Below are 13748 nucleotides of genomic sequence, written 5' to 3'. Positions count from 1 at the left end.
CCTCCGTCGCGAAATGAAAGATGGGCTTTGGCTTGGCTTAGGCTTCATCTAGGTAGGTATTGAATGTCCGTTGGCCTTGCCGCAGATCCCGCCAGTTCCCTCGCCCTAATTATCACTAGCCAAGTGCCTCATCCAACGCCCCCAGAAACGCCCGAGGCCCGCCCTTCTCGACATGCAAACAGATTGAACGGCGTCCTTTTTCGTCTGAAAATCAGAACATCCTACCGTCGTGCCGTCGTATTACATCAGCAATCTCAATTTGAGCAACGTTGGGGTCTGGGGCATGGGATGACTTTCAACACACCAACTTCTCAGACATTTCCCCTCTCACTTTGTGAACATCCCGCGTCCATGATTTGAGACTGGGTCTCACATGTTTAATTGCAGAGCTCCGACACGGTTCTTCCACCATGTTTACATATTCCAAACCCAACAGCCCAGTGTTCGAGGGAAATAATCTTGGAATTCAGGCACGTCTTCCAGGAAATGAGCGCCACCTTGCTTAGGCAAGACATGGCTCCTGATCCTCAGCTTGGTGAAATTCCATATCATCACGAGCAAAAGTCCCATAAACAGGATTGATTCATGGCGCTTCCTTTACGAAAATAGAGCATCGAAGTATGTCGGGCTTGAACCTTTCTTCACTTTGGGAATCATGGCGGCCGTATACCAAGGAGACAGAACTTTGCCGCCGTGCATACATCTTATTCCGGCTGCCTTGCATTCCCATATCCCCGGTAAAGGGCTGATTTAGGAGAGATCCAGGAACCAAAATGCCACAGCCCTAACACCGAACGTTCGATCTAGCATAGGAAAGTCGAACCACGGCAAGGCACATGGAAACCGTTCAGGATCATGGTGCCCCATCCCCGAGGCACTACACTAATATGAACCAAGTCTCCACGAAGTTACAAACTTCCCCCTGCAGCCCGCAGCGAAAAGGCCGGAAGACCGGCTTACGCCTGCCGTGGACGACAGTACGGGAGTACAGTGTCGTTTCCGTATCTTTACGTGAGCTGAAATGTCGCCGACTACGACAAGATCGAGAACTTCGCTGCTGAATTGTGGAGCAAAATGCCAGTTCTAGATCCGGTCGCCGATGGCCCGCCCGTCCGCGTCCGCACCCCCCTTTCCATGTGCCGAACGTCAACATTGGAACAAAGAACACTTGAACATCCTGACGAAACTCCTGCATTGGTTTCTTCGATAGTCTCTCTTCGGCCGTTACAGAAGTCATCTTCGCATCCGCTCTTGCGCGTGCAGATGTCTTTTTTTCCCGCATCATCGAGATGCAGCCGCTGTACGTGTCAAGACGAGACAAGGCTTAATGTTGATGTTTACAAACCATTCCCCCACAGTAAACTGGGAACGCGTCTCTCACGCTCGCCCAGCCTTTAAAAATTCAATGGGCCAAAAAAAGTTCTAGACCCCGTCTCCCGCAAATATCTCAGGCACGCATGCTTCTTGCGTCATCCATAGAGAGCCGAGAGAGGATCCCCAAGGCCTCGAACTGTCCCTGATCATCTCTGATCTTCTTTTTTTTGAGTTATTTTGCCACGAGCTGAAAATGCCTTATCCGTTCCCAGTGGGGAGGTCGGCTACAGCCGTCAGATGTGCCCTGTGTGACTTTCAAGTAAGTTTTGCGATGGGCGGGTGATTTGTGCTGCACATGCTCGCTGTGCCCAATGCCCCAAATCAAGGTACGCTCCTTGCCATGCCTCATTGAACGGTCGGGTCCCCTTTCTCTTCCTAGCCTTACGTCGTTCTACCTCCAAAGCAAAATTCTCCACAAGCATCGAAAGATACACGTAACACAGCCTCGCCAGGGACGTCCCGAATCGTGATTGCACTTCCGGAAGTGGTACGTGGGTATTATTCAACCCGACCCAGAGACCCAAAGAGGAAGAAGCTCCCAAGGCTTTTCCCGCCGAGTGACGAGTCGAAGACTCGAAGATGGGGATAGGAGGGTCCGTGGCCGCGCGTTTCCCAGACCGGCCTTCTGAAGCGCTGAGCCAGGGTGTGAGGAAAATGGTACCTGGCCCGAAGAGTCTGTTAAGCTCGGCCACCGGTGGATGCCAAGCGTTAGTGTGCTCTTTTTCAGCTGTGAAGAGTTCATCTGATGGGGCTTAAGGAATACTGGCTCTTTTTTTTTTGAGTTTTTCCTTCCCTGCGTTGCGTGGCGCGCCGCCTTATATCCTAACAGCCCGCCGAAGTTGGGTGTAAAAAGTACCTCAATTGGAGCAGAGTGCTAATGGAAGACACGCGGTTCCCATATCGACGCTATGAAGCAATGTCAACCGTTCTATTTTGGCCAGATCGAATTATCGTGCTCCTCTATTGAGCTATGGAAGTGAAGCAAGCACGTGACTTGGGATTAATATAGTCCGTATCTGCAGAGCTTCAACAGCAGCCGACATCGCTAGCGCCGCATGTAGCTGGGTGCCTACCTTACACAAGTGATCCTTGGACATCTCCACGTGAAAAGTTCCATGATTCGAGGTTTAAAGGTCGTACTTGAATCTTTGTCTCTATAGCATGCTTCAAGTCCCTATTTCGAATGCCTTCAAAGCTGGACTTGAAGGACTAGGTCGAGGGTTGACAAGGGGAACTCAAACCATGGATCAGCCAAATGGGATTTATCGATTTCGACTGATTGCATGCTTTTTATCCTTGTAATATTCTTCGAACAACATCGACAATGTCATTGGAAGTGCGATAAATGCAACTTTATACTACAAAAGTTCAGTCAGATAAATTGAAACACGGTCCCCAAGGTCTTGTCTGCAGTAATATGAAATGATCCCGGAGCTGAAGGCCATTCTTAAAGTTCTTTTTGTCACCTTGATGGAACTCAGAGAAACTTGCTACTGGTATCCGCGCTCCCATGAAGTTCTGTTGATTCTATCAAAAACCGTTGTCACGATTTGACGGAGGTATTTTGAAATATTTTCCAATCCTTAGAAATTCATACAACAGTCCACTTTCGGCACACCCATCCTTTCTACTGCCATGTGCAATTCGCGTTTCAATTAAACCCTCTGTTTACGGCGAAAAGCTATGATTATACCACTACACATAAATGTAGTTGATATTTGTCTTCGCTTTGATCGAACATATTGATACAAACCCTACAACTTTGATTTTCATCGAAGTATTGTGTCTGCATTCGATTCTGAATCCCAGTCAGAGTTTTATTGACATATTTCTAGATAGAGTTCAGTCATCAATCTTTACTAGCAAATGCTTCATACGTATACAACGTGTAGAACGTGTCTAGTCCTTCTTTCCTACGGTATGGGCACGTTTCCATTATCCACCCACTCGTTATTAGTCAGAATCACCTCTCTGACCAAGCCCTCACGTTGGAAGTAGCACCTTGGATCGAAAGACTGCGCTCCAAGTACTACTTCTTGTGTAAAAGAGTCGCGGTGCGTCGTGGCCATAGTGAGACAGGTAATGTCTGTGTCGGCGTCAACACCCTTCAAGGTAGCTGGTTGAGCCGTTTTCCAGGAGGAGGCATCGTTGTAAATGACGTTGATGTTTGCATCGTTGTCAAGGTAAAGGACGTAAGTGAATATTCTCTGCAGAGTATCTGAACTTCTGGCAACTGAGAACGCAGCAAAGGGTGCACCTCCTGGCATATTTGTGACAGCTGGGAAGTCTTTGGTTGATTAGCTTATTTGATGAACATCCGGTACAGGAAAGGGCAGCAACACACCTGTAGGCCATGAGTCCGCATAATCAGTAGCGAGCTCATCGGATCCAAGGTCCGGTATCAGCGCAACCAAGGCTGCATTAACCTGGTAGAATATCCCATAACCTCCTTGGACAGCAATCTTGCTGAAGTTGGTCGATAGTGGAACCAACGCCAGCCGACTATCACTATCCGCAGAGATATTGAGTCTCTTCTTGTCCCACTCAGCTGCCGGTGAGAATTCAGTCCTAAGGCGATTTCGCACCTCGACGATTTCACCACTGCTTTCCTGATATTCAACCCAAGGCCAATATGCTGCGACGCTACTGTTGACACGGGAGTTCAACACCATGTTCTTGATGCTGTCTTCTTCATAGTTTGAGCTCAGAGCATCGTTGATACTCACTCCGAGGACACGCCCATCATCGTTTGTGTATGTCGGATTGGAAGTCCAATTCGACCGCGGCATACAGCCGACTGCGCAGGGGCCAATTGGGGGCCCTATTTATAATTATCGTAGCTAGCCTAACTTACGGTTAGAACCTCCTTTTTATACCTACGCAGATATCCAGATAGTTTAATTAATCTCTTCGTTAATTACGGTTCGAACTAACTACCTTATAATAGGGATACTAATACTAATTAGTGGTTAAATTCTACTATTATAGATCGGTAAGGTATCTCGCTACGTAAAAAAGACGACTTTTTAATACTACACGGGATAGGAGATTCGTACTAATTAACCTTACGGAAGTAGACGAAAAAGGGGGCGATTCTTAAATACTATACAGAATCGAGTAATCGTAGCCCTTTACTACTTACGAGAGGTCGACGTTTATTACGTTAAACTACGTTAATTAACGGAACCGCTTAAGCGACTAGTTTTTTACCGTCGCCTTAAGTAGCCTTTTTACTAAATAACTCTTCTACGGCCGGCCCGCGATTAGAAATTAACTAGTTAAATTAGTAAAAGGAAATACCTACGTAGCGACTACCCGCCTAGTTAATTAGCGCGACGGGCGAGCTTGATAGTACGGTATAAAAGAGCACCGCGCGATTAAGAAAAGGGATTTTTAAATATAGATATTCTTAGTTAGCGTAGTAAGAAGTATATAGGAGTTATTAAGCTAAGAGATCTACGGTATATAGAAAAAGTCTACTATTACTAAGATCTTATAGGTACGACCTTAAGCCTACGATCTAGACGACCTCCCCGTAGCTCCCTTAACTACCCCCCGAGTATTACTTAGGAATATAGTATAGGGGACGGTCTAATGAGGGAGGAGGGGATTTAGAGATTACGGAGAGCACGAGGCTTAGGAGGCTAGAAGTATACGGAAAAGCGGAAATCGGTAACTAATAAAGATCCCGAGATTAATTACTATATCGTCTTATGGTAATATAAACGTCTACCGCTACTATTAAAAAAAGGAACTACTAAAACCTACCCTTTTATACTAAACAAAAAGGAGGATCCTAATAGGTACGATAGCTAGCGATCTAGAAGGGTAGTAATAATTACTAAAGAGGGTAAAAACGAGAGTAGTAGCGAGACGGCGAGAGGAAATAGGAATCTCCTAGACCCTAATAAATTCGTCGGGTAGCAAAAGCACGGATTTACTACGGCTAGCGCGCGGATTAAATATATCCCCGTTAAAGTTAAATACGTTAGTAACTATTAATACGGGTATAAGCTAGGGCACGACCCTTAGCGAGTTAGGGTAAAGAAGGAGAGGGCGAAACCCGATCCTAGATAGAATCCCTATCCCTTATAAGTAGGTAAATATTAACTCGGACTATTAGGGGACGTAGATATATAGAATCGTAAATTAGCCTAACGGCGAGTAAATTAACGCGGCATTAATCTATTTAACTAAGGTCTATAAGAAAAAGGGGCTATAGGGGTAACCCCTATTCTATAAGATCGTAGACGACCTTAGTTATTAGCTAGATAAATAGTTCGCAAGCGCAAGCCCAGGAATCGCAAAAGTAGTTAATAGATTTTTCTATAAGCAAGGGGTACTATTAGCGCAATTATAATCGCGAGAACCTTATAAAATCCTAGTAGCGACGATTATAGAGGAGGAATTCGTAATATAGACCTAGGTATAAGTCGATAGGGCGTATAATCGCTTTGACAAATTTAGAAAAAGGGTAAACGACCTAGATTTCCTTCTTATAATTACTAATAGCAATCTGTCGTCGTAGAAGGATATATAGAGGTAAAATATAGTACTAGAAGTATAATAATCGATAATTCTGCCTATTTCGATCTATAGCTCGTCGCCGCTACTAATACGAAATTCGGTACTAATCGGCTAGTAAGAAAGGAGGTAGACTACCCGAAGTTATTAATAATACGTAGCGACGCAGGGATCGCATATAGATACCGAAAATCTAGCGGTAAATACGAGGCAGTTTATAGACCTTAAAAAGATCTTCCCAAAAGAGAAATTATACTCTAGGGGGAAGTATAAGGTCTTATAAGAAACCCTAACGATGTTTTACGATTACTACGAAAAAGTTAGAATTAGGGAATACTAGTACTATTCGGTAGTTAATATCGTACTTATAGGTAAAGCCTCTAATTACTATTACGAAGCGGTACGTAATCTCGATCGAAACGACTTTCTTAGTATAATTAACGTAATCCGAAGCCGCTTCGAGACCTATAATAAGAACTTAGAGCTCCTATCTAAGCTACGAGCGATTTCTTTTATATCTATAGCTAGGATAATAGAGGGCAAATCGCGAGTAGAAATCCTCGAAGAGCTTATCGATCGAATTAATAAGCTAGCGAAAACCTAGCTAAATAAGGGGACTAACGAGTAGAAAGTCGGATATTTCTATACCGTAGTCTAGCGCGTTCTAAAGGTAAAAATAACTCTATACTAAGCACCCGAAGACTACGAGACGCTCTACTCGAGGCTAAGATCTAGCTTTAATATTAAGGCGAGAATGCCGCGCTAAACCTACTTCTAGGTATACGACGGCCCTTATTAGTAGCATTAGGTCGACCGAACGTATAATAAGAAAAGAAAGGAAGCTAGGTACGGTAATCGCTAGTAGGGAATCCTAGATTCGTTAAATAGGTAGAGATTTAACTCGCGAGCAGGGTAATAGAAGAAGTAGTATTTTATTTATAAAAAGGATAGATATTAGTTAAGTAATTACTCCGAGGAAGAGCGTGCTAAATCGTACGAATAATATAAAAAATCGAGGGTAGTAAATAGTAAAACTAGCCCTTATTGATTTAACTAATTCCTCGTTATATATAAGGGCAAATCCGGGGGTATAGAACCTAGCGAAAGTAGTTAATTTAGTAGCTTAAAGCACCCGCACCCTATAGAAGATTCGGAAAATAAGGAAGATCTTACCCCCTATACTAACGAATTAGATTACGACGAAGTCGACGATATTAATTACTCTTTCTTCGCCCCGTTAGCCTCGGGAGGATATACGAGGCTAAACGAATAAAAGGTAGTAGAAGCCCTTAATAAGCAGGCTTTTATTTATAGATAGTAAGGGAAGGTCCCTTAGACGACGGATATAGAGGTAGGTAAAAGGACGAATCTAATAGCGCAGAATTCTACTCTCTTAATATCTAAAGAAAAGAGATAGGGTGCTAAGTAATTCTAGGGGTAGCTAGAGGGGTCCTTTTTATACTACCTAGATTACTTAAATACTAAGCTTATATAGGCATTCCACGCGAACGAAAGGTACGGCCTAGATAATTTTTATAGGATTATCCTAAATACTAGGGCATCGTAATAGTTAATAAGAAGAAAAGGGTAATTCTAGGCGCTATAGAAAATCGTATTAGTAACGCTTAATACGTCGATAGCGGGCATTGCGAGGATTAGCTTCGGCCTAAGTAAGGAAATCGTTGCCCTAAGTATAGTAGAAGTAGAGACGTACTTCAGAACAATAACTTTTTATATCCTACCCGTTAATACCCCATTTTTCTTATATTTAAAAAATATAGATCGACTAGGTATTATATTTAATAATACGAGGAACAAAATCTCTAGCCGTAAGTACTTCGAAATAGTCGAACGACGATAGGGGTACGCGTTTATAAGGCTTACTAATAATACGAAGTCGATTAATTACTTAATAGAAAGTAAGCTTAGACGACTATACTAGAGATTTAGCTACCCGTCGGTCGCGAGGCTATATAACTTCCTAAAGCATTCGGGTAATAATAATATTAAAATAGGGGCGCTAGAGTAGTTAACGAAAGTATGCTATTAATGCTAAATAAATGCGCAAAGCCCACGTAGATTTAAATTCAAATTGCGTGATAAGCTCAACTTTAATTAGGAGATCGTCGTCGATATTTTTTATTTAAATAGTTGACCGGTCCTATATATAATCGACGAGGCTATATTATTCTAAGTAGGGCAATTCTTATGGGATTTATAAGCAAAAATAGTATGGGTAGCTCTATGAAAAAGCTAGATCGATATATACTAGGGACCGCTAGACGGTATTAGAACCGACGCTAGTACTAGTTTTAAGTTAGCAGAATTTAAGGAAAATACGACGGCTTACGGTATATAGTTAAAAGTCGTGCCCGTCGAAGCGCACTATAGTATTAAAAAGGTAGAAAGGGCGCACTAGTAGTTAAAAAGAGCGTTTAAAATTATTAAAGAGGAAAATCCCGATTCCGACGATGACGAATACCTCTAGACGGTACTTAAATGCTATAACGATACTATAGGGCCCAACGGGCTTATACCGACGCTTCTAGTATTTAGAGTATATCTAAGAACGACCTTAGCCTCGCTACCGTTGCTAAACGTAAGCTAGCGAGCTTAAGTAGTCGAAAAAGTAATACGGGCACTGCGCGAGGTAAGTATAAAAAGGTAAGTTAATAAAGTAATTACTATGCGCAATAGGCCCGATATAGGGGTTAATTTAGATATGCCCCTAAATTCGGATATACGAGTATAGTACGAAATCACTTAACAATGGGCTGGGCTATATAAATTAATTTCCGTCGACGAGCGTTCTTATATAGTCGTAAGAGATCGTAACTAGCCACTCGAGGTATTAATTACGGTAGTCAGACTATATTATATAAATCCTATCGAGGTAATTTCTAGCCTATAAGAAAAAGAAGAGCTAGGGGAAGCTATATAACCCGCGGTAGAGGTATAAGAAATTATCCTTAACAAAATCGTCGTAGTAGTACTAATAGATAACAAGGAAAAAGAAATTGCTAAAAGGGCACTAATACGTCGCAGGAGACTACGACGGTAAGTACTAACGCGGCAATTTATTACTAGCGACGAGGTAATTAACACCTTTTATATAATAAAAAAGAAAGCCGATTTCGAGCTAGTAGTTAAACTACGTAAGGAAGGCGTAATTATAACTATTAAAAAGCCGTATGAGGGATCAGATCTTATTAAAGTAGATACTTTGCGCGATCGAGGGGTCTATCGATTTATCCTCTACGATCTAAAAAAGTATATAAACCTCCGCATATTTAAATCGCGAATAGTTTATAAAATTAAAAAAAAAGGAATACCCTAACTATACGAAAAGTCTAGATACGTAATTTAAGGGTACAGCGACGTCGAAAAGGTAACGCTACTTACACAATCGCCCACTATATAGCGCTATAGCTAACGATTAATAATAGTACTAATAGCATCGCTACAAAAGAAGGGATACGAGATTTAGAGCCGTAATATTACCTAGGCATATACCCAATCAGCCATAGGGCTTATAAAGAAAATCCTAGCCTATTTACTAAAGGAAATAGCTAGTAAGTACCTAGAAAGTATGATTATTAAAGTGCTTAAGTTACTATATAGGCTCGCAGAATCGGGTACCTATTAGTAGGCTACTTACTACGATTTTTATATTAATTAACTATTAATAGTTACCTCTACGTACGACCCGTACTTACTAGTTGCGGAGTACGAAGGTAACTAATTTAAAATCGTTAGAATATAAACCGATAATATATTAGGCCTATCTGATATTAACTTTATAAAAAAGGAGGATAAGGAGCTCTAAAAAGCGGGCTTTGTAGCGAAGCTAAAAAAGGTCCTTATAATAAATACCCCCTTAGTATTTAATAGCGGGATTTTTATAATCGAAGGGGAAACCGTCGTTTTTTAATAAAAGGGGTAGGGCGAGAAGATTAACCTCGTCGACCCGAACGTAACCGATATTAAGAAGCGGTATAAGGCTAAGCTTGCGCGAGGGGTATATATTACGAGTATTTATTAGCCCGAGGTAACTTTTAACTACGCTAGGGTAGCGCAGGTTATAAATCTAACCGAACGAGACGTTAAGGTACTTAATAAGCGGCTTAAGTAGTAATAAACGAATCTCGATCGAGGTCTCGTTTACTACCCGATCGACTTTATAATTAGTAAGCTCTACGTCTTTATTAATAGGTTATTTACGAATAATAACGACCTTACTTCGTAATTAGGGTATATTATTATCCTAGCTAACGAGAGTATGGGCGAGAGCGAATTTACTATATATAGTAATATAATCTACTATTTGTTAACTAAAAGTAAGTAAGTAACGAGAAGTATATTAGCGTTAGAGGTTTATAGTATAGTTAACGGCGTTAACCTCTCTTATGCGATTTTAATAATGCTAAAAAAGATTACTGATCGAATTAGCCTTTTACCTATTCTAACGGTTATTTATACTAATTCTTACTCGCTATACGAATACCTCGTTAAATTAGGAATAATAAAAGAAAAGAGGCTTATAATCGATATTATAGCCCTTAGGTAATCGTACGAAAGGCGCGAGATACTTAAGATCCGTTAGATTAATAATAAAAATAACCTCGCAGACGCTTTTATAAAAGTAGTACTAAACAAGGGATTAGAGTAATTCGTAAGTAGTAGAAAAGTTACTATACGAATAAAGGGATAAGTCACACAAAAAGAATAGAGAAAAGGGGGAAAAAGAGACGACCTAGTAGACGGGCCCGAGGTCGAATTATACCTCTAACCGTAGCGGTTAAATTGATAAAAGAAAGAGAAAGTTAGTATTAAATTAGAAGTCTAATTCGACCGCGGTATATAGCCGACTGCGCAGGGGCTAATTAGGGGCCCTATTTACGATTATTATAGCTAGCCTAACCTACGGTTAGAACCTCCTTTTTATACCTACGCAGATATCTAGATAGTTCAATTAATCTCTTCGTCAACTACGGTTCGAACCAACTACCCTGTAATAGGGATACCAACAGTGTAAAAGACTTCGGTTTGCGGCTTTGGGGACCCGTCTGTTAGCGCTTACTTACGCCTGGCTTCAAATAGTATCTAAGATTTACGCACCTGGTATAAGGCATCATATTGAATGATAGTTGCCCCCAAACGAGCACTCACAACTGTAGAAGAGTTGAACTTATCGGGCGTCTGTCATGATAAGTTGCTGCTTATCTTCTTAGTGTCATATGTCGACCGATGTAGGTACTTGATAATCATCGTCTTGATAAAAAAGGAACAGTTCAACCCCCCTAGGCTGACTCCATCTGGTGACGGCAGGCGGCTATCCCTGACGTATTGATTATGGTTTTGTTGTCTTGTTGGAGGCATCCGTGGGAGTCGGTGTGCTGGGTAAGTCTAGCCTCGCTCGTGGGCAAAGAATCGTCGACTTGCGATGCTTTCGCCGCTTTGCTTCCCAATATCCCACCGATGACGGCTGCTGCAGTCTTAACGAATGCCAGTAAAGATCGCATTAGCCGCCTGAAATGAGCTTGCTTCAGTGAAGTCACGACCTTCTTCATGGTAATCACGATACTCTCCCTTTCTACCGGCATGCACCCGCCCAGAAAGATTTGTACATGTAACGACTAATCTTCGATGGTGTCAGAGTCTTCCGAAAGGCTTGCATTTGGGTCGCACACTGGTATCGCCTACCTTATGTTCCATCAATCTAAGCGATAGCAAGTGGTCAAGTCCAACATCTTTGAGAGAACTCTTTCAAAAGTAATAAAGCCAATTCTTCCTATCAGAGTATGTGATGGGTGCTCCTCCTGGAAGTTTACTATCCAAAGCCCAATCGACATCTATGAACTCTTGAATAATCGCCACCTCATTGTTCGTGCGGCAAATCAAACATCTCTGTCAAGATTTAGCGGAGCTTCTACTCATTGAAATAGCCAAAAGTTACATATAAGTTTGAAAGAGATCCGAGAAAGAGAGTGCAGTAGTAACCCAGAACCTGCCTCAAGATCGTCTCCTGCGAGGTATATCGGATGCTGCCGCGTCTACCTCGAACCTCCAGTCTACTTAACATGACATGTGAGGATCTTCTGAATACAGCATTCGACTTTTGACTGAGAATGAATTCGAATATTTATTCTGCCATATCATACACCTCGGCGTCGATATGCTGCACTAAATAGCCTCATCACTAGGAACGCTACACTCCACTTTATAGACGTTAGCTACATCCAAAGTGGAAATAACTGCATTGAAGAAAAATTACTAAGCTACCAACAATAACATACATCAACCTCAGCTCCATCGTGTGACGCGCGTGAACTCATCCTGATCGTTTAGTTGGTAGGGGTAGGGTGTTCGGGAAATCTAAGCTGGTAGATTCAACATTTTGGGCGTGTTCGACTTCACCACCATGGAATAGTTGCTGCTCACATTAGAGTTTCAGCCTACACTAACCCTGTAGTTGGTTGGCGGCTGGAAGAACTCAGGGTATCATGGATCAGATACTCGAATGGGATTCCGATATAGGCGTGGGTTTGATGATTTCAATCACACACCTCCCCTTTCCCTTCCATCATAATGCTATCAGAGATCTGCCCTTTAGTTTCCTTTCCCACGTTTTGATTCTTGCTCCAGCTGGGATAAAGCATCGGATGCATAAAAATCGGCATCTTCAGACACATTCGGCAATGTTTTGGACTTGGATGTGCTTTCTGGTTGAGAAACAACAGGAGGTTCCTGCTTGGAGATCTCCGAGAGTATGTCTGATGCGAAGAATGCATTCACCGCAGAAGGGTCGACGTCCTTGATAGGCGGAAGGTTGCTAGGCGGACCCGTGTCATCTGCTACCGGCTTGACACCGTGTTGTCTTGATGCGCTGAGGTATCGGTCATACTGCTCCTAGTCAGCTTCGAGATCCAGCATATGGCAGCTATTTCCTTCGCCCCAAGGTGATGATTCAGCGACAGGTTTGACTAACCTGTGGGAATACTTCGCCGCCTTTCAGAAACGAGAAGGCTAGAATGCAAGCGAGGATGAATATCAATAGCGCGCATCCACCCGATCGGCGCGCTTTGGGGGCATGTGAGGCAGCCCTTCGGTGCTGCAGAATAGGAGTTTTCGTCATCGTCGGCGGCAGATCTCGGGTAATCCGGGTACGGTACCAATGGCAGGGTTATCAGGTTGCAGACAAGAGGCCAGGCTGCGCCGCTGCTTGGGTATTAAGGAGTCAAGGACCACAACAGTTTGGATCGTCTGCAACGGGAATGCGGGAGAGGGACGACTACCTTATTGAAAGAAGATGAGGTGATGACCAGCAGAAGATCTGCAGAAAGACAAGAAGGGCAGAAGCGCCGACTTAAGCGCTCTAGGGCCACTTTTTGTGCTTCACGGCCTGATGGTTGCCGTTGTGATGTGCTGTGCCGCATGTTGAGGCCTGCTTGAATAACTTCGTTTAGGTGCCAAGATCGACTCTCATAGGACGCTCTACAATTTGTAACCAACAACGACTTTTCACTCCAACCTTCATAGGTTGGATAAGCCCCTTGCATGGCCCCTCCTACGAGGGCCCTTGCCAGAGCGAAGCTCTTTTGGGCCTGCAAAACCGGGTCACTTCCCAATCTGGGGCACCAACAACGGTTTCCAACAACGAGCTGAACACGTCTTGAATCAAAGATGAAGCGCTCAGTTGCTGCGCCCATTAAGATGAGGTGCTCGCCCCCAAGAGGTTGGTGTAGCATTGCAGTACGCCATGTCTCTCCTGCTGCCGCTTCGCCTTCTTCTAGACGGCCGTACACCTCTCCTTTTAGCTTCTTTTCTTCCTTTTCCATTTCTCCCATGAT

General features: G+C 43.0%; 4 protein-coding genes across 4 annotated transcripts; 1 reads left to right on the top strand and 3 right to left on the bottom strand.

Annotated features, from left to right (window-relative positions):
• Nucleotides 1-63: 63 nt before the first annotated feature.
• On the top strand, nt 64-1328 carry CLUP02_06582 (uncharacterized protein; the record flags this gene model as incomplete). The annotated part of the gene is made up of 8 exons (XM_049285581.1): nt 64-268; nt 316-334; nt 388-440; nt 507-693; nt 766-858; nt 898-985; nt 1048-1136; nt 1211-1328. 8 exons carry the CDS (start codon nt 64-66, stop codon nt 1326-1328), a joined length of 852 nt encoding a protein of 283 aa, XP_049142724.1.
• A 119-nt stretch (nt 1329-1447) lies between these two features.
• On the bottom strand, nt 1448-4163 carry CLUP02_06581 (uncharacterized protein; the record flags this gene model as incomplete). The annotated part of the gene is made up of 8 exons (XM_049285580.1): nt 1448-1510; nt 1559-1708; nt 1770-2101; nt 2841-2901; nt 2972-3001; nt 3068-3205; nt 3303-3661; nt 3719-4163. 8 exons carry the CDS (start codon nt 4161-4163, stop codon nt 1448-1450), a joined length of 1578 nt encoding a protein of 525 aa, XP_049142723.1.
• Nucleotides 4164-11198: 7035 nt separating this feature from the next.
• CLUP02_06580 (uncharacterized protein) lies at nt 11199-11501 on the bottom strand (the record flags this gene model as incomplete). Its single annotated transcript, XM_049285579.1, has 1 exon — nt 11199-11501. The coding sequence occupies one exon, from the start codon at nt 11499-11501 to the stop codon at nt 11199-11201; it is 303 nt and encodes a 100-aa protein (XP_049142722.1).
• A 1006-nt stretch (nt 11502-12507) lies between these two features.
• On the bottom strand, nt 12508-13745 carry CLUP02_06579 (uncharacterized protein; the record flags this gene model as incomplete). The annotated part of the gene is made up of 3 exons (XM_049285578.1): nt 12508-12807; nt 12887-12924; nt 13397-13745. The coding sequence occupies 3 exons, from the start codon at nt 13743-13745 to the stop codon at nt 12508-12510; spliced, it is 687 nt and encodes a 228-aa protein (XP_049142721.1).
• Between the last annotated feature and the right edge of the window lie 3 nt (nt 13746-13748).

Source organism: Colletotrichum lupini, chromosome 3 (genome assembly GCF_023278565.1).
Source record: "Colletotrichum lupini chromosome 3, complete sequence".
NCBI lineage: Eukaryota > Fungi > Ascomycota > Sordariomycetes > Glomerellales > Glomerellaceae > Colletotrichum > Colletotrichum lupini.
Note: the sequence above shows the minus strand (reverse complement) of the source record. Positions and strands in the feature narration are given on the sequence as shown.